A 21,293-nucleotide genomic window follows, 5' to 3' on the forward strand; every position below is an offset into this window, starting at 1 on the left:
CAAGTGACATTCAAATAAGTCAGAAGCTTCTATTTTTTTTTTTTTTTTTATCTTAGCCTATATTACGTGATTTCTTTTTCACATTTCGGCCACCATACTTTTGAATATCTAGCCCTCCCCGTCCTTGTGAGCGCAGCATTCTCATTGGCTGAAATATAAAGTAAGGGCGGGTTTTAAATATCTCTAAACTGTCTATACTAGCGCCCTAACTCATTTTTGAAGTTTGCACCCTATCTAGTGCACTACATGAGACATTCTAGCATATTTGGGATTGAACCCGGGTTTGTTGCCAGAGCTTCCAGTATCAGCCGTATATGGAGGCCGGACTCACATCGCCTGAGTGTCCTGGTGAGTGCCGAGCAATTTGATGGTTATTTTATCTGCAGCAGCAACCTTTTATAAAATCTGTTTGAGTTTGTTTTCGATATTTATTTGCGCTTATATGCGATAAGAGATGAAGCTCGTGTGTTTGCAGTTTGGCTGTAGGACTTGAGAGTTGCAGTTCGTGCTGCAGGAACTGCATCGTACAGCTGATTTCACTGAGTCATTAACGGTAATATTTCTTCATTTGTTTACTTCTGCTTTGTAAGCAAATTGTAGGTTTCATTATAAATGAATGCTTGTAAAGCTATGGGTATGGGCGATGGAAGGCTACAGCTGGCTCTTGACATTTAAATCAGCAACTCCTGACCTTTCCTCTTCACCCCAGACTAATGACAGTCACAGTACAGTGGTCCATGGGTCAGGTTCAGACTGTGTAGTTCTGATTTCACCTGAAATATAAAGCAGCAGTCATGTACCAATCCTGAGAACCCAGTAATACAAAAAGAAAATAATGATGTATCACATGAAACTTTTTTTTTGTACACAGAGCTCTCACTTATTGTGTTGAAATATGTGTACATTTCTATTAACATTTTGTATAATAACACTTTTTCTTTTCCCGAAATTTACAACAATTACACTAAAAGGTTACGTTAAATACCATTACGTTCAAAATGATGCCAGCTGAGTATTTCTGGTTCAGTCAGAATCTATGGTTCGTTGCCTGATCTGCTGCTGCCACTGCTGCCAATGCTGCCACTGCTGCCACTGAATAGGTACTCAGGGAGAGAGATTGCCAAAAAAAAACCCACACGAATCAGTACTACAACTGAAATCCAAAGCTTTGGAAGGTAGAAATGAAATCCTTGTGCATTTCCTGTTTGTTACTGACTAATGTTGGCACATTCTAGATGATCTTCTTTAGGTATCTATACCATTTGTAGATACACCGTGTGTAACTCTGTGTGTGTTTTACACAGAGTGTTGTATGTTGAATGTTGTAGTTGTAGACACAATGTACACGTTTTCTTTCTCTGCTTCCGTTAGTGGTCGCCGCAGTGGGTCATCCGTTTTCAAATGTGCACATCTCATATTGTAAATTTAGATATTTCATATTTTTTTACATATATACATATATTGTGTGTCTCGCTGTAATCAAATGTTTTTCTTTTTTCACCTACACACACACACACACACATACACACACACACACGCAGAACCACACTTCTAAAATAGCCGGAACACTGTGTAAAATGTAAATAAAAACAGAATGTAATGATTAATAAAAACTCACCCCTCACAGTTTAGCAACCACTTCAGTATATCTTCTCAAGGGACAATACTACAGAAATGAAACTTGGATATATTTTAGAGTAATTATTGTGCAGCTTGTTTAGCAGTACATATTTACTTCCCTCTGAAAATAACTCATCATACAGCTATTATTGTCTAAATAACTGGCAACAAAAATTAGTACACCCTAAATGATAACAGCTGTATGTCGTGTAACCATGCAAAGCAACATGTCTTATTCATCATGTTCGTGTTTTTGTCTGCTTGACAAGACCATACAAATGTGTGTATCTTGTATTAGAGCAGTTCAAATGTGGTGCTTTGAGTACAATTCTCTTATACTGACCACTGGATGTTCAACATGGCACCTCATGGCAAAGAGTCTCTGAGGATTTGAGAAGAATTAGAATTGTTACTCTCCACAAAGATGCCGAGGCTATTAGAAGATCAGGAACACCCTGAAACTCAGTTACAGGACAGTCATACGAAGGTTTTTCAAGACGGGTTCCACTCTGAACAGGCCTCGCAAGGGTCCATTAAAGAAGTTGAGTCCTTGTTGTCCCCCGTTGCATGAGGACTGAAGACAACCTGTCCAAGAGCATGAATTACTGGAACCATGTCTTGTGGTCTGATAAGACTAAGCTCAACTTGTTTGGGTCAGATGGTGTCCATCATGTGTGGCAACACCCTGTTGAGGAGTATCATTACAATTGTGTCTTGTTTAAAATCAAGTATAATGGTGTTAGCATCATGGTTTGTGGCTGCATAAATGCTGCTGGTACTGTGGAGCTGCGATTCATTGAGGGAAACATGGATTTCAACATATATTGTGACATTCTGAAGCAGAACATGATGCCCACTTTTCAGAAACTGGGTCGAATTGCAGTTTTTCATAATAACAACCCCAAACACATCGCCAAGATGACAACTGCCTTGCTGATGAAGGTAAAGGTGAAGGTAATGGAGTAGCCAAGTATGTCTCCAGACCTAAACCCTATTGAGCACCTGTCAAGAGGAATGTGGAGAAGCGCCATGTGTCTCACCATCCAGCAGCTCAATGATGTCATTGTGGAGGAGTGGAAGAGGATCCCAGCAACAACCTATGCAGCTCTGGTGAATTTTTTGTCAACCCTCAAGAGCCTCGGTATCCACGGAACAGCATGGAAATGGTTTGCTTCCTACCGGGAATGGTTTGCTTCCTACCTGGAAGGTCGCTCATACCAGGTAACACGGAGGGGATCCACATCTGCCCGTGCAGACTCACCACTGGTGTCCCACAAGGCTCGGTACTTGGTCCCATCCTTTTCTCGCTCTATACCCACTCCATTGGTGAAGTCATATCCTCACATGGGTTTTCTTACCACTGCTATGCAGATGACACTCAACTAATCTTTTCTTTCCCTCCATCAGATACCATGGCTTCCGCTCGGATCTCGGCATGCCTGACAGACATATCTTCGTGGATGAGTGCTCACCAACTAAAACTCAACCCCAGCAAAACAGAACTGCTGGCCATCCCAGGTGATTTACCTCCAGGTCAAGATCTCCAAATAACACTTCATTTCTCTGCTCTCCCCTTCAGCCACTGCTCGTTACCTTGGGGTAACTATGGACAATGAACTGTCCTTCTTCCCACATGTCGTTAATGTAGCTCGCTCTTGTCGATTTCTTCTCTACAACATCCGAAGGATTCGACCATTTCTGTCCACACAGGCTGCCCAGCTTTCTCTTGTCATTTCAAGACTCGAATACTGCAACTCTCTGCTGGCAGGTCTTCCCCTGAAAGCTATCCGTCCACTGCAAATGATCCAAAATGCAGCTGCATGACTTGTGTTCAATCTGCCCAAGATCTTCCACACCACCCCACTGCTGCGCTCCCTTCACTGGCTTCCAGTAGCTGCACATATCAGATTCAAAACACTGATGCTTGCTTACAAGGCCAAAAATGGACCAGCACCATCTTACCTCAGAGACCTCATCACATCTCGCACTGCACCACGCTGTCTGAGATCCTCCAGCACTGCTCGACTGGTACCACCTTCTCTCAGAATGAGAGGTAAGTATACTTCAAGGCACTTCTCTGTTCTGGCACCGAGGTGGTGGAATGAACTTCCCCTAGATATCCGTAGAGACTCAAAGCACTTTTGTACGTCGCTGTAGATAAGTGCATCTGCTAAATGCCGCAAATGTAAATGTAAATGAATTCCATGCCCAGGTGGATTAAAGCAGTGCTGGATAACAGTGGTGCTCACACAAAATATATACACTTTGGACACAGTTTTGACATGTTCACTACTCATTTTGTTGCCAGTTATTTAGACAATAATGGCTGTATGTTGAGTTATTTTTAGAGAACAGTAAATCTTTACTATACGAGCTGCACATTTTCTAAAATATTTCCAGTTTCATTTCTATAGTATTGTCCCTTGGGAACATATAATAAAATGGTTCCTGAAATGTAAGGGGTGTATTCACTGTTGTGAGATACTGTATATATGCTTTTGACGCTGGCCGAAACACTGACTTGCATTTTATATATTTTTCTATAAATATGTATTACATTATCCCCTATAGTCGTCTGTTTATTTCACAGCTTTTCTCTCGGTTGTGCTGCTTCCAGTGGAGTATGTTTATGTTAGAGTTTCTATCCAATCATATTTTAGCCATCTCATGTTGCCAGGGTCAAATAAATTCTCCTTGAGGCCTTTAGAATCAACAGTGCAGGCCTAACAGTAGCCTAAACTACATGAGAATGAGCCTGTTTCTTTAACCAATCTTTAAAGTTGGTGACACCGGGGCCAGTTAGCAGGCGTACAATAATGTCACTATTTTCACATCCTTTGATTGGATGCTCTATTGGTGATTTAAACAGTCTTTCAAATCTGTGATAAGATATTTGGGGTCTCTTCCAGAAGCCAGACACAATAAACAGAAAAGCCTTTTATTCAGACCAAACAATATTTAATTTAATTAACATCTTAAGTATAATTTGATAATTATACTAAATAAGTATATCTATTTCTATCTATTTCCCCTCAATAGAAATTTCGGGAAAGAAATTAATGATTTTAAGTTTTGCCTTCTTGACTCTAGCTCACCTGCATTTTCTCAGGTGCTGTTCAGTCTGAGGAATCACCTAAAAAAATGCATGAATCTACAGTCTGGGCTAGAAAGAAATCAGCCCCAGTCTCATTACTTGTAGTCATTGATGGTGCTGTTGCTTTAGGTTCTACAAAAATCCAAAATAATTCACTTTTATATATATATACATTTGTTAGCAGCAAATTATCTGATGTGGATACTGATGACTTGCTAGTTTGGTTTTATCAGTCACCCTCCACCTTCATATCTGTGGGTCTCCTTCAGGCTTGTGCCCCAGATTTTCTTGATGTCGAAGCACAAACTCTTCCTGCTGCGGCATGGCGAAGGAGCGTGGAACAAAGAGAACCGCTTCTGCAGCTGGGTCGACCAGAAACTTAGCGAAAACGGAGTCCTAGAAGCTAAGGAGTGTGGCCGGATGCTGAAGCAGCATGGCTATGAGTTTGGTCGCGTTTTCACCTCCATCCTCAGCCGCTCCGTTCAGACAGCATGGCTCGTGCTGGAGTCCATGGGCCAAGAGTGGGTCCCCATCACCAAGTCATGGAGGCTTAATGAGCGCCACTACGGCGCTCTGATCGGCCTCAACAGGGCCGAGATGGCGCTGAACCACGGTGAGGAGCAGGTAAAATTATGGAGGCGGGGCTATGATGTCACTCCACCCCCCATCGATGAGTCCCATCCCTACTTTGCACAGATTTACAATGACCGGCGGTACACTACCTGCGACGTGCCCAAAGATGAGCTGCCCAAAACGGAGAGCCTGAAGGAGGTACTGGATAGACTTCTGCCTTACTGGAATGATGTCATCGTTCCCGAAATTAAGAGTGGCCAAACCGTCCTCATTTCAGCTCATGGGAACAGTTGCAGAGCCTTGCTTAAGCATCTCGAAGGTAAGTGATCACTTACAAACCAGTTAAGAACACTGTTTCAGAGTGTTCAGAGACAATTGTGAGGTTATTGTAGCTCTGTACTGGGTCAAAGCCACATATTGACATGATGAGGATATACAGTTTTTGCTTACCGTGCTGATGTTTTGCCTTCGGTGACCAGTGTATTTTCTTTTCCTGCCCGCTGGTTGACCATGTACTCTGAACCATTACGCAAGCGGCTGTGTTATCTTGCCATCACACTAACCTGTAACTTCAGCAGCCCATCTAACAGCTTTTTTTGACAATGAATTGCATTATTGATTTTATCTTTAGTTGTTGCCGCCCTAATATTGTATTTTCCGGACTATAAGCCGCTACTTTTTTCCCACGCTTTGAACCCCGCGGCTTAAACAATGAAGCGGCTAATTTATAGATTTTTCCTCGGTTTTTCCCGGTTTTACAAGCATAACATTAGACCAATGAAAATGCCAAACGGGTTCAGGTGAACCAATGAAACTCTTTATATTAAATCAGATGCGCTTCCACTGAATGGGGCCGCACCACATCATAAATATGGATGAGGTTCCTCTGACGTTTGAGCTGCCGCTCACTCGGACTGTCTACAGGAAATGCGAATCATTCATCACGCTAAAAACAACCGGGCATGAAAAAACGCACTTCACCTGTGTTCTGAGCTGCACAGCATCGGGAGAAAAGCTTCACCGATGGTGATTTTTAAACGCACGACAATGCCAAAAGATAAACTCCAGAGAGAAATAGTTGTGAAAGAAAGGAGGAAGACAGTAAACAATGACTTTCTTGGTAGGCTACTGTTTAGATACAAGCCGTGTAACAGACACTGTCTTTCGTTAAAGCCTGTGTAAAGTTCATTAGTTTCAGTGTAGGAACCTGCGGCTTATAGACAGGTGCAGCGTATTTATGTTAAAAATAAAAATCTTTGTAACATTCAGTGGGTGCGGCTTATACTTGGGTGCGCTTAATAGTCCAGAAATTACCGTAATAACCTATTTACATATTAGCCTAATTATTGTTTAACGTCCTGTAATGCTCTTCAGACAAACTGTAACTATTAAAACGTTACCCTATTACAACAAGTGCATTAATAGAAATGGAAACAACACTTTCTGACCAATCGGATTGAAGAATCGGTACAATCACATGTAAATATTTACATTATAAGACGAAAAATATTTTGGTCGTGTTACAGAAATTAAAATATACCCTTTTTTAAAATTAATTTATAATTTTTTTTGTCTTTGCCTAATAAACTTTTTTACAGGTATATCTGATACCGACATTGTGAATGTCACCCTGCCCACTGGAGTACCAGTTCTGCTTGAGTTGGATGAAAACCTCCGGCCGGTGAAGCCCCGAGAGCTGCTGGGAGACCAGGCAAAAATTCAGGCAGCCATTAAAAAGGTAGAGGATCAGGGAAAGGTTGACGAAGGAAAAAAATGAGGTGTTTTTTTTTTTTTGTTTTGTTTTTTTTTTTTAATGACTTTCTAGCAAGTTCTTATTTATAAGAGCATTATAGTTCTTATAATGATGCACTGAACAGGAGAATAGTTACACTCTACTGTACACCTTTGTCTGTATTGTTACTGGTTTTAGTTCTTTTGGTTTTGTTTAGGCATGTGATATATATATATTTTTTTTTTTTGGTGAAAGATTGAGAGAAAGTAAATTGTAGTGGATTTATATACTGTATAACTACAGTAATAAGCCTGTGCTTAACCCTGAATGTATATTTAGAGATTACTGGTCTAACTGGTCTGAATGGAAAGACTAGCTGTGCAGTTGTCTTAATTAAAAGAGAGCCCAGGATCCGCCTATGTTAACATCATTTGCATTTAGAATGTGTCATGCGTCACTGTTAACAGAATCAATGGTGTAAAAATTATGTTCACAGCTTATGCACTTAAATACAATGTACCTCAACATTACTAATAGCCAGGGCAGGTTTTTTTTTTTTTTTTTTTACAAAAAGTAAAAAAAGTGGTTCTTTAGAGCTGTTGCCATACTTTAATTTGCCAAGACAAAGCTAATAATCATACACACTTTGAATATAACACAGATCAGGGAATTCTGCTATATTATTTGGCTTAAGGATGTATTACATACAATATATGACTAAATGTATGTGGACACACTCATATACACTTGTTGAATGCCTCATTCCAAAAGTATGGGCATTAATATCAAGTCGTTCTGGAATGTATGAATATATGAATATATATATATATATATATATGAATTATTCAAGACAAAGCTTAGCAACAAGCGCCAACAGCTTTGAGGAACTGAAAAATCTGTGATCATGGTAATTCATAAACAATCCACTCCAGCTGAATAATTCTAAACCATTTAAATAATATTTAGATAGAAACATAGCCTGCTGATATATTTTAAATATAAAGTGAAGAGTTCTATGTTTTATAGCTTTGTAGAAAAAATCTTGTGTTCATTTGTGTTACGTTATGAGAGGTAAGCACTGCACTGTGTTGGCGGAAGCCACTCTGTTTTAGGTTAGGAGAATTCTTGCACCTTATTTTAGCAGACTAGCAGACACACACACACACACACACACACACACACACACACACACATATATATATATATCTTATATCCTTTATTTAGCATCCTTTAACTTGAAGTGTAAGTGAGGTATCTCTCTGATGCCTGAAAGCCAAGCAGTACACACACTCGGCACCATGTTTCAGCTCGTGATTGTTCTAAAATAGGTCATTACAGGCGTTATTTGATGCTTTCTCTGTGTATTCTGTGGTTTGTTTTGTCACTATAACCTTCTGGTCACAGGTCACAGGACTGTGTGAATTGTGGTCTAAGGGGGTATTTTTTTTTGTTCTAAATGTTAATACTCATGGTGTTACTCTACTGCTGATGTGTCGAAAGCTTGGCTTTTCGATTAAATTAAGTATAAGCATGCACTATGTAACGCTTTTATTACTCATCTGAGTGTGTATTGTTCTCAGCTGTGGTGTGATCTTATGGGCTTTTACAAAAGGAATAAGCACATGTTCGAAAAGAGAAAAGAGATGTACTTAGATATTTAATTATATAATTTGGAAGCATAAATATAAAAATGTATATGTTCAATAAATCTAGTTGTTCCAAATGTGTATTTGAAGTGTTTTGTACTTTATGTTTATCTACATTCGAATACCAGAAGGAGTTGCTGCTTTGGTCTAATGCACCATGAAAATATTTCTACATTAAAATGCACTTTGAATTTGATATGTTTTACAGAACATAGGGGGGAAAAGGCATTATGTGTACCACAGCAAGTAGTTCATCAGGTATCTTGTATTTCTTGGACTGTACTGTAATGGCCGTGATCTGTCTTTTCAGGCGAGTTTATGCTTTCATACTTCTTAATATTTAAAATGCACGTTCCTTAAAATTGTCCTTTTAAAACAGAATCCAGGGATGTGTTTCCGTTTCCTGCTGAGTAACGTACAACTTAATATTTGGAATCTGAATTGAAAAATCCTGATTATAAAAGGATTCAAGAGACGTTCTGGTGACTTCTGGTGAAAAAGTTTGAACAAAGTTGAAAAGTTTAAATGTATGCAAATGTGGTGCAGCGATATCAACATATGCACGATTCCTCACAGTTCGAGGTCCCACCTTCAGCAACAGCTAATCAAACTGAATCCTGTCCAGCTCCTGTACCAGCCTGTGCTACACACCTGCTGCCTGAACCCAGACGGTCCCCTGCTTGCCATTTCAATGCAGACAGATGGTTCTTTCTCTCTCTGTTGTAAAGTGGAATACTAGCTGTACCATTCACTGACAAAAGATGATCAGTAATAGGAGCACCTACTGGTGAATTCATAGTAGAGTGACTGGTGACTGGGTGAGTAAGAACTAGCATAATAGTCTGCAGTTGTTTTTTTTTTTTTTTTTTATACATTTGATAAATTCTAATCAGTGACTTTCCCGCCTAAAATGATTCACAAAAGCGAATTCACTTGAACCAAAACAAAGTCAAATAAATTGTTTGATTCAGTAAGCTAACTATTTAAATAACAGAAATGAACATGCTAATTCACATTCTTAAAATACTAGGCATGTTCAGGAATAAAATAGTATAAGGGAAATGATCAATGACGTAGCAGTGTGATGCAGCAAAGACTATGTATGGGGTGGATGTTGTATCAGAGTCAAAAGTGAAGCCAAGATATGTCCGAGATCATCTAGTGACAGTGCAATTTTTAACCCTTTTCCACGCTAGTGACCACTGGCAAAATTTGGGGATTTTTTTTCTTTAGATAAAGCAACAAAAATGTACGGTAGGTTTTATCTGCATTTTTGTTAAAAGTACATCTGTAGATGATTGTAATTTTACAACATATGTAAACAAACATTATCATTAAAGAGCTGCTGTGGCTGGAGGTTTTCATTGCAACCCAACAGGAAGCCACACCTGAGAATTGAACGAAGGCCAAGCGCAGCTGATTAAACTGGTGGAATCAGGGGCGGTTCCTGCTCAGTAGGAATGAAAACTTGCAACAACATAGACTTCTTCTGGATAAACGTATACACTCATGTTTTTACAGTCTGGACAGGACACTCTAATACTGAGGCTAATGTCACCATGATGAGATCTTGTATGATACGAATAGCTATCTGTGTCTCATTCATGCAGCGGACTCAAAAAATCTGAGATCTGAGTGTAAACCTTGAAGCAAACAGAATCTTTTAAATCTAGAGCTCTATGTAAACCTAAGCAAATGTGTAATCTTGGTCATGATAATTGCTTTAAACAACAGATCAGATTTTCCTTATGCCTCACTATTTATTTTTGTAACTTATGAAGTCCTTGGGGGAGTGGTGGCTCCAGCGGTTAAGGCGCTGGGTTGCCGATCGGAAGGTCTGGGGTTCAAGCCCCGGTATCGCCAAGCTGCCACTCTTGAGCCCTTGAGCAAGGCCCTTAACCCTCTATGCTCCGGGGGTCCCTTACGAGGGAAATATCAAGGTCCGTGACGTCGGAGTGACGTGGGGCCACCTTCCCGTGGGCTCACCACCTGCAGGAGGGACCGTAAGGGACGGTGCTGTAAGTTTTGGGCAGCAGTCGAAGGCGGGGGCCTGCTTAGACTGCTGCCCCCGCGACCCGAATACGGATAAGCGGGAGAAAATGAATGAATGAATGAACTTATGAAGTCCATAATACCTCAAGAACACACTCATTAGGGCCAAATGGGGACAAACCAAACATTCAAAGATTCTACCACTTAATAATGTTAATAATTTAATTTGATTTTCACACACTGACATGTTTAAAACATATTCCATCCCTCTGATACATAAATGTCTTCAAGCATGTTTCCAGCCTGTCTACAACTAGAACGACTGTCAAATTCATACACGAAGCATTTACCATAAAACACTGGTGTTTACATGAACATTTTCTAACCTTAAACATGCAGTGCAGACCTCAGCAGGAGCCAGCGGCCTCACTCGCTTACCAAATATGTCCCAGAGGCAACATTAAGGCTGTCTGATAAATCGAGGCTCCTGTTTCACAGACCTCAGATTTACTACTGCTCGGTCAGAAACCTACAAATCATTCAAACTGAGACGGTGAGCGCCAAAATGTTAAACTCATTCACAAGGGACATGATAAATAATGACAGAATTATGACTCTATCACAAGGGACATAATGAATTTATGACCAACATATTACATTGTAAAAGTAAAAAAAAATATATAGGTTTTAATAATTTATGCCTAAAATGTTCCTAAATTCATGTTTAGTAAGCCTTTTCCTGGACAGGTTGTTGTGAATCCAGAACGTAACCAAGGATCACTGTGTGTGAGGAGGAAATGAGATCTTCAATGGGACCCAAGCCATTCACACCTAGGGCTTATTTAGCATATCCAATCAACCTTTGACATGTTCCCAGGATATAAAAAAACATGTACATTTTATGTAAAAACATTTAATGTAAAACCTGAAAAATAAACCTTTGCAGGCATGAGGAGAACAAGCAAAAGACCATGCAGACAACAAACACAAAATGAAACCTGGGACCTTTGGTGTGAGGCAGCAACTTTATATACATAATATACTGTACGTTCAGTACAAGGTGTTTTCCTGTCAGTGCTCAATGAAGCATCTCCATCTTCACCAGGCCTCTAATCAATACATGCATAATTCATATACTTTGGACATGCATTTAGTATACAATTTATATATATATATATATATATATATATATATATATATATATATATATATATATATATATATATATATATATATATATATATATATTAATAGTCATTTTTTTATGCTAATGATTGCAGTCATTACTCAAATACCTGATTGAACATGAATAGAAACAGCTAGAGATTTGTCTTGGCTGAAATTTTTTGTCCTAATTTGTTCTTTTTCCTAACGAAAAAAGTTAAATAAATAAAACCATATATTGCACACGGTTAATAAGTAGTTTTAGGTTTTGGGTTGCAGTATGATTTTGAATATAACACTATTACAATAAATGTGTTGATTAACTTATTAAGTTTTTTTAAAGCTTTTATTATATAACTAAATTCTATAGTAATTTCTGTTCATTCTGTTCAAATATAAATAATAGAAAACATGAAGGTGGAAACACTTTTCTCTCAGGTGCACTTTTTTAACCTATAAAAAATACATATACATTAATATACAAAATATAAAGTTCACTCAAATACGAAAAATTGACTCTGTTATGGCACATTCTAAACATCATACATGTGTATGTTTAACAAATACTGTTTTTCTTTCTTTTCTTTTTTTTTTTTTGCTCACATTATTATTTTGACATTCTGCATGTTTTCAAGCTTTGTACGTCTCCCTGCATTTTTTTTATTTCTTTCCACCACCACTAAATACAGTATTTTGCTTCTAAACTTGGGTTTTTCAGGTTTTGTTGTAGTTTAGTTGCTTGAGAGAGCGCACAGATTTGCGCACAGGCTTTTTTGCTGTATGCGAGGAAAGTAAAGAGTAAATAAATTGGAGAAAAGAAAAGAAGAGAGGACGCAGGAGGAGGAGGAGATCGAGGAGAAAGAGAAGGAGAGGTTGCTAACGGTGATGAACGGTGTGCAGAACAGATGTTTGGGAAGGTGGAGCTTCAGCAGGGCGCTTTATTTAGCGGGATTTGGGGGCAATGCGCTGATTTGCGCTGCGGGTCTGCGTTCATCAGTCTACACTTTCTCAGGTAAGAGTCTCTCCTATCAGAGGTTTTATCACAGTAAACATTCTCAGAGATCAGATATTTTAATAATACTACACAGCACTGGAGTTTATTTGGTTTTTATTCTTTATTGTTTTTATTGTCTCACCGAGTGTTTTTCAAATGCAGAAGACATTTCAATATGAGAACAAATACTTTTCAAATATCTAAGATCAATTCCAGAAATGAGCTGTATATATTTGTAGCATACCAGCTTTTAGAAGAAAAATAGTTGATATATTTACAAACAGGTAACTTGTACATTATCTATAAAGTTGAACTTTAAGTGTGTTTAACAGGGAGTTTTTTCTCTTTTCCTTCTTTTCTTTTAATTGAGTATACTTTATGAGAGAATCATTCTAATACTGCTCCTACCTTATTTGTAAAGCTTTTAACCCTTTTGGACTTTGCTTTACAGAATTATATAGATTGCTAATAGAAATTTCAGCATTTAGTACATATAAGTTTATCCCCAATGAGCAAGCAAGTGATAGTGATGAAGTATTTCAAAGGAACCCATCATCATCTGGGTGACACCAAATATCCTTTTATTACAGTTCCATCAGTATTCTGGTATTTTGGTTGTGTTCAGATGCAGGTCTCCGATACAGTATGTGCAAGAGATGGAGGGAGTTTATGAAATGTTCATCAGCAGATATATATTTGATATACTTGATAAATCTGATGTAGTGCTGGTGATAGGGTTGGATTCAGGATGCTAGTGTTACCATTTGCATGAAGGTAAGAAGCTCAAGGTGCAATGTATGGAATCAGTACACAGAAATAGCTGTACCTTTCATAGTGTAGACAACAGTAAGGTCCACATAGCAATCTACAATATATCAATGAAGTATCAGGACACCTGACTTGTGGATGTGGTTCCAGCATGATATTGCCCCTGTGCACAAAGCCAGTTACTTAAAGATATGCTTTACGTGGGTTAAAGTGTAGATCTTGGAGTAGCAGAACACCTTTTGGATGAACTGGAACCATCACTGCACCTCAGGCCTCCTCCTCTCTTTTGTTTGAAGGAGCACAAATCTCCACAAGACCACTCCAAAATCTTATGACACCTCTTTCCAGAAGAGTGAAGCTTTTTGTAACAGTGAATAGGGGCTAAATGTGTACTGAGATGTTCAAAAAGCACATACCAACCTCAATTGTCAGGTGTCTACATGTTTGATACACAACTTATGTCCATATGTTACCTTAAAACAAAAACGGTCATCTACAGTCTCTTTTGCCTGCAGTATGAGTAAATAAAAGGAAGCTGCAATGGTTGTCAAAATAAACACCAGGATTCACTCCTATTGTTAAAAAGATTAGTAGAAGATCAAAAAGGAATACATCGTAAGCCATTTGGTCTATTCGAAGGAAAGAAAAGCGCAACTACAACGGTACTGTAAACGTTTGTTAATTAATCAGATATTTGTTGTAATTAGTTAAAGCACCTCGATTTTTATATGATCACAGTAGTGTTTACAGTACAGTACAAATATAAACTGTAAATACTTATAAAATATATAACAAAGTAAATAGTGGAATACAATATTTTTATTACAGTATTTAATGCTAGTTAATTAATTGAATTTAATTAGTGGAGTAGCTAGCTAGCTGAAATTGCTAGCTAAGTATTAGCTAAAATACTAACACTAGCTAAAATAGTGTTAATTATCTATTTGTATTATCATAATTTAGCTATTAGCTGATAAGATTCAAATGGCAAATACAATTGTTTAGCATATTATTATATACAAAGTTTTGTATGTGAGTGTTGGTTACAAGTTGTATTTACAGAATATATTTTGCTAGTTACTTGCACGAATATAAATTGTATATTTAAGCTTGTAAACAGTGAAGTTGCTAACCAGAGGATTACTGGTCTCCTGTATAGCCTTAGCATGGATTTACACCTATACAACTTACCCTGGTTTACTGATGCTGTTTTGGCAAACAATATAAATTTTACGAAAATAATGAGAGATTGGAAAAAAAGATTAAAAAATAATAATAATACAGACACTAGAGATGAGGATCCTTTATTGTCTTTTTTTGGATTGTGTTTGTTTTTATGTTTGTTTGTTTGTAAAGATAAGGATGCTTTATATAAGTTACAAACAAGAAATAGTTTAATGTCAAAGTATCTAAATTTTGCACCTTACACTGGATTCCATGAGAAACAGACTGCTCTTTGACATCTCTATTTTAAAGCAGCAGTTCACTTCCTTGGAACACTTTTTGTAGGCACTAACCACTACATTCCAAGAACTCCACACAAGCTCTGCAGTCTTAGAGACGCTCTGACCCAGTATTCTTGACATCACCATTTAGCCATTGTCAGATCCTTGTCCCTTGTTTTTACAGTTGTCTATTTTTCCTGCATGAAATGCATCAAGTTTGGGAACTAACTGTTTACGTACTCCCTAATGTATCCCACCCCTTGCCAAAGCTTCTGTGATTTTATTATTATTGCTGATCAGGGTATTGTATAAAATGTGACCATGATAAAAGCTTTCTCAGTATACCATACATATAAGTACAGTGGTGTTTTACTCTACAGCAAGATCCTGTGATATGCCTTAAAAATTTACAGTGTGTATTTGTACTTCCACTAATAAAACTGCCACTCAGTAATGCAGTGCAACCTTTTTACATTGAGAACAAATTAATAAACAATCTTCCATAATCCTTTGGATCTGAGCTGTTTAGAGTGCAGCACTAGTGTCTGCACTCCTAAGCCGAATCAGAGATGATGAAATGTCGGCACTTTTAATGTTCCTCAATCATGAGGTCAAAACAAGCAGAAGCCATCTTTTCTTCGAGTAGGTCCAGGAAGAATGCATTGAAAGGCCTGCAGATGTTCTACAACTAATAAAAAAAACTCCTTTGCGGTGTAGTCCTTGAAACTGTTTTATTCTAGTATGGTGTTTATCATACACTAAGCAGGCGTCTGTGGAAAACCTTTGGAGCTAGAGGACTGTCATGCCAAGTCAGGTCCTTTTCCTTAGATGGTATAAGCCACAAGACTGGAGGCCTTGTGTAGCAGAGTACACGAGCATGTGTCTGGCCCTGATCAATGCCTCATCTCCCCAGAGACAGGGAATGTGTTTTGTTGCAATTAGCCTCTCTTGCAAAATCATCCTGGTGCATTCATGAGAAATCTGTAAACTCTCTGTGTAAATGATCCTACATGAGCAAAACGTTGGCACACCGAGCAGTTACAGACGTTTCCATGTAATCCTGATTAAACAACATGATGATGCTCTATAAAAGTAAAGGAAATGTATAGTTAAGCTAACAGAAACTATTGTCAGGAACACTCTGTTTTTGAATGTAGTGGTAATTAGGAAAATGTGCAAATGGCAAACATTGGATCTTATAAAGAGGCATGAACAACTTTTCCAGCTGTGCAGTAATCGTTTATGGTCGTATTACACAGCAGAGAAGTCATCGTCGTGATCAAAAGCACAAACATCTAACACATCTGTCTAAAAAAAACAGATGCCCATGTCATATATATTTATGTTCTGGACATATGCTGTACATGCAGTTGTCTGATGTTACCATGATGATGTTAGCATGTTGCAATTAGCTCTAAATGACCTCTTAATTGGTTTCTAGCTTAGCTGGCAATTATGCTTTGAAATGTTTAGTTACTGTTTGTGGAATTCTGGAGAAGTGGTATTACTTACCATGTGTTTGTAAATGAAACACGCAACTAAAATGTGAGAAATTATATAAAAGCCAGCATGTGAATAGAAATTGTAGAATTGTTTCATGCCTAACTGCCAAAAAAAAATATGAAAAGCTCGAGGCAGTGGTGTATAAATTGGGACAAGCTTTGGAAATATTCATGTCACTTCAATGCGTGCCATTTCAGATTAAACATTACAGGCTGGTAGGGTTTTGTTCTAGTGCTTGGAGACTTTGAGCGTGTGAGAGCCACCGTTGGGTCTTTTGGCAATGAACCTTACACTGTGCTACACAGCTGTATGCTCGATTTCCACTGTAATTCTCTTATTTATGATGCCATGATTCAATTGGGTTTGCCATTTCTCTAGATTGAAATAATTGCAAACATCAGTTCTTTTCATTTGTAATACATTTCTGGAATCCTATGAAGTGTATGAAACATAAATGTTACTGAATGTAGAATAAAACAAAATGGTTTTAATAGTTAAAGTTAAAGCTTATCTTTTAAGCATCCTAGAAAGTGCACTAGTTCATCGCAGTGTACCTTTGAGGTTTAATTACACTACAATACTTTTAAAAATTAGGCTATTTAATATTACGGCTAGCTAGAATTGTAGTATTGTAGTTCATGTTTTTGGAATGGAAGCCACTAGGCATTTACTGTGACTATTAAGGACTCACAACTAGAACACAGATCCTGTTTGTTTTACGGTATTGCCTTCATGATAACATTGACGAGTGTAAACCACCCTCTGGTGCGAAGACACTGCAACACGGCTCCAATTTGTTGCCCTTATATGGAGGAGGAAGTCCATCTTTCAGAAAAAAATGTTAAACAGTTGTCTTGTTTGATGGCATAAACCTCAAGCATTCAAGAATTGATCAAACATCTGAATAACGGTTTTACTTTCATTATGAATTTATTTACTTTACTTAAAAATATATGACAGATCACATAGATCACTCTGATTACAAGCTGGTTCTAAAAGATACCGTAACTTATTTAGAGAGAAGATGCACTTTAATATCAGTGAGTCACTGCACATCAGTGTCTTTTTTACCATGTTTGGTTATGCTTGTACACACTGCAGAACAAACCAAACCCCTCCTCACTTACTTCACTTTCCTGCAAGTCATGGAACATGAGCACTGTCATATTTTAGACCTGTTCTGTTGATTCTACGTGACTCTGATGGGGGAACCCCAGGAGTTGGCATCTAAAGATGGAAGAAGCGTGCATACAGAGTAATATCAGGTGCTCTGGTATTTATTCTTCCATGGTTCCTTGAAAACTTAAGTGTATGTGTATGTTTGTGTGTATTGTGCCCGCTCACAATATAAGTTCATGTGAGGAACAAATCCCTTAATGTGCTGATGTTCAGTGATGAATCAGTGCTCTATTGATCAGATTTTAAGTGATGCAGCATCGTCTGAGAATGTAGCACTTTTAAATTCCACCCTCATGTGACGTTTAAAGATCCTCTCTAGACACCTGATGGGAAACATATTTATCCAGCAACCTGCTCAGTCTACTTACTGCAGCCAACATGTGCGGTTTACAGTTCCTCCAATTTGCTGTTTAACGGTTTGTGGAATTTATGGTAATGTAAAAGAATCCACTTGCATGAAAGAACACTGGGTTTTTCACAAAATCAGTCTGTCAGCATATTTATTCCAGCAAGAGATGGATTTAGCCATGAAGTGCATTTTTCACCTGTACAATTAATAGATTTTTATAAAAAAAATTACACACACAGAGAGGCTAATTGTGCTGATTTAATTATTCCAAGTATCTCCATCCTGTTATGATTATGTAAATGATTGGATATAAACCATGCTATGCCCCTAGACCTTTGTTTAAGAATAAGGCGATTCATTTGCATTGGGGTAGGACATTGAAGGAATGGAATATTGACTCCAGCCTTTTTTAAATTTCAAGACAACGAGAGAGAGAGAGAGAGAGAGAGAGAGAGAGAGAGAGAGAGAGAGAGAGACAGCGAAGTCATTATACCAAGGAACTGTAATCAGTGGCAGATTGTATAAATTAGAATGTCTTCAGCTTGGGTCATGTGGAAATGATTTATGAGTCGTATCTTACCTTGTGGTTCAAAGGCAGAAAGCCTGGGAAATCTGTAACATGCCCAGAACAACTATCCTTTCATTCTTTTGAATTTCTGTGAAGAAATTAAAAAAGGATATACTACTACAGTGCAACAATGTAAATTAAGTAAACAAAGTAAAACTTTTACTGTGCACTGTAAGGCACTGAGTAACTAAGATCATATGCAGCCTGACTTTAAATGGTCATGTAGTGAGTATTAAGGGAGAATTTATCACTGAATGAATCTAAAATGCTAAGGTTTTGAGGAATTTGCATTGAGGAAAAAGGCTTGTACATATTTAATACCTACCCTTTAGTTTTATTGATTTGCACATGGACAGTACCCTCAGGCTGCTAAATCCCACTAAGGCCACTAAGCAGAAAAGGCAAGGAAGAACAGATTGACAAGTGCACAAATAGACACTCTTTCAAGCAGAGCTGCAGAGTTTTTAAGTGCTCAAAGTCATGCAGTCATAACATCAATGCAGGAAACTGTGTCATTGTGTCACCTCAGGTTGTTTTGTCTAATATGCACATGCAGCCTTGTCATGATGGGGGATAACAAAACTTCAGAATACACTCTGATATATAGTTTTATTCTTTCCCTGTCATGTAACTGCTTAGTTGCCTAGTTGTGTTCTCCTGTTCTCTGTTAATCTTTGATTAATTTGCTTGTGTACTCGGTTGTGTGATCTAAATATTATTTTGTATCCTTTAGTCAGAGCCTTGCACTGATGCCCACAAATGACTGGATTCATAAATGTGAACGCCTCTTGCATCAATCATGTTTCTGTTGATTCACTCGGGTGTTCATGTCAATTTGACATATTTCCGTATTATTATTATTATGGAATATTTATTCTATATTCTATAATATTGCTGCCTCACAAATCCCTAGATGTGAGGGAGTGAGTTAGTAAGTGTGTCTGAATTTGGTAGAAAGTGAGCTTTAAAGCTTATTTGTATAATAATACATAGGAACTATGCCATTGATTTTAATTTCTGTTATTGAAATTAAAATCCTATAGAATAATGGCTATTTTTACTGTATATGCAAAAAATGTAAACACATTATTGTCATAAATTGAACAGCAAAGGCAAGTTCCAAATCTCTCATCTTCTTTTAATGCAAGCAAATTGGTATTCATGGACTACAGATCCAGATGTGTACAGATCTTTACACAAAGGTATCAGGTTTCAAATGTTCTCACTGTCCTTGTTTAGGTGCTGAGAGCTCAAAGAGTGCGCTTATCTTGTTTTCCTAAAAACTACCAAGTTTGGGAAACTTTGCTTTAATTAAGGCTTAACACCTTCATGTGGTAAAAACCAGTACTGGATTTATTTGCTGAAAAAAGGTAAGAACTTGATATGAGTTGATGTAAAAACCCACTTAATATGATCTACATTTGTTACATCTGTTTTGTCAAATACGAATATTTTCACTGTGATGGTAATATTCAGCACAGATTATAAGAAGTCTTTCCTAACAGTAATGAAAACAATGCTTTTTACATACACAATCGAAAAGGTATTAGGACACCTGACTCTTCCAGCCATATGTGGTTCTTCCTCAAACTTTTACCACAAACTTGGGGGCAAAAAATTTTATAGGATCTCTGGAAGTGCTAGCATTGGATATTTCCTTTACTTAAACTATGAGAGACCCAAACCTGTTCCAGCTACTGTGTATGAAGCCAGCTTCATGAAGATATGGTTTACATGGTTTGGAGAGGAAGATCTTGAGTGGCCTACAACAGAACCCTCAACCCTATTGAACACTTTTGTGGTGCACCCCTAGGTTTCCTCCCCCTACATCAGTACCTGGCATTACTAACTTTGAGGCATACTTCAAAATCTAGTAAAACATCTTCCCAGGGAAGTGGAGGCTATTATAACAGCAAAAGGGGATACATTTGGACTGTAGCACAAATGTATGTTCAGGTGTCCACAATCATTTGTCCATATTTTGTAGATCTGTTTTTGGTTTAGCTCAATTTTGGTTGAATTACCATTCATTATTGCAGGGAATGTAAGCAAATTACTCTATTGTTTAAACTAAAGTGTCCCTGCAGCTGTACATTGAACATTTCCCCGATCTCTTAAGCCAAGAGTATATGTTCTGCGATACAGCTAAGGAAACTCGAGCTGTAAACACAAACTCACGTGCACTGGGGATTTATTTTTATTAGATTTGCTTAGCCTGAATGTCTTGGATGTTGTATAATATTTTTTTCCCTTTCTTGGCTGACTCAGAAATGAAGTCCAATATTGCAATTTCTATCACCATGTGATTTGCCGTACAGTCTCAGACCTTATCCTCAAAGAAAAAAAAAAAGAAAAAAAAAAAAAAAAAGACCATAAAGTCGAGCCAAGCATGCAAGAAACAACATTCACTCATCTGACAGCAGTCTTGAAGGATTGTCACACTACTAATTTCACAACATTCATCATGCAGCTTGTTAGTTGGTTGAATCAGGTGGCGTGAAAGTGATTTTTGCGCTCTTTTCTCTAAGATGCATACTTCCTCCGAGGGGTCTAGTGCAGATTTTTCAGTTGAGTCAAAAAGGTACAGAAAGACTGTGATGTTCATTTGTTTAACATGCACTAGTTGCACTATTTCTTGCATCATTACACTGATTCTTAGTCTCTTT

General features: G+C 37.9%; 2 protein-coding genes across 4 annotated transcripts in view; both read left to right on the plus strand.

Annotated features, from left to right (window-relative positions):
* Window positions 1–210: 210 nt before the first annotated feature.
* Window positions 211–7,578, plus strand: bpgm (2,3-bisphosphoglycerate mutase). Of its 2 annotated transcripts, XM_083560901.1 has the most exons (4): window positions 211–348; window positions 476–553; window positions 4,984–5,606; window positions 6,886–7,578. In XM_083560901.1, exons 3-4 carry the CDS (start codon window positions 5,006–5,008, stop codon window positions 7,062–7,064), a joined length of 780 nt encoding a protein of 259 aa, XP_083417027.1. In that variant the 5' UTR covers window positions 211–348; window positions 476–553; window positions 4,984–5,005; the 3' UTR covers window positions 7,065–7,578. The 2 variants fall into 2 exon arrangements, with proteins under 2 accessions (XP_083417027.1, XP_083417028.1); XM_083560902.1 differs by lacking the exon at window positions 476–553 and having other exon boundaries at window positions 225–348.
* A 4,992-nt stretch (window positions 7,579–12,570) lies between these two features.
* cald1b (caldesmon 1b) overlaps window positions 12,571–21,293 on the plus strand; it is a 32,192-nt gene continuing 23,469 nt past the window's right edge. Inside the window, exon 1 of one of the 2 annotated variants that reach the window (XM_083560858.1) lies at window positions 12,571–12,833. In XM_083560858.1, coding sequence (XP_083416984.1) covers window positions 12,707–12,833 — 127 coding nt within the window. In that variant the 5' untranslated portion in view covers window positions 12,571–12,706. Of the gene's footprint in view, window positions 12,834–17,776; window positions 17,797–21,293 lie in introns of those variants that run through there. The other variant, XM_083560859.1, reaches the window with a different exon arrangement.

This window comes from Silurus aristotelis (genome assembly GCF_946808225.1).
Source record: "Silurus aristotelis genome assembly, chromosome: 14".
NCBI lineage: Eukaryota > Metazoa > Chordata > Actinopteri > Siluriformes > Siluridae > Silurus > Silurus aristotelis.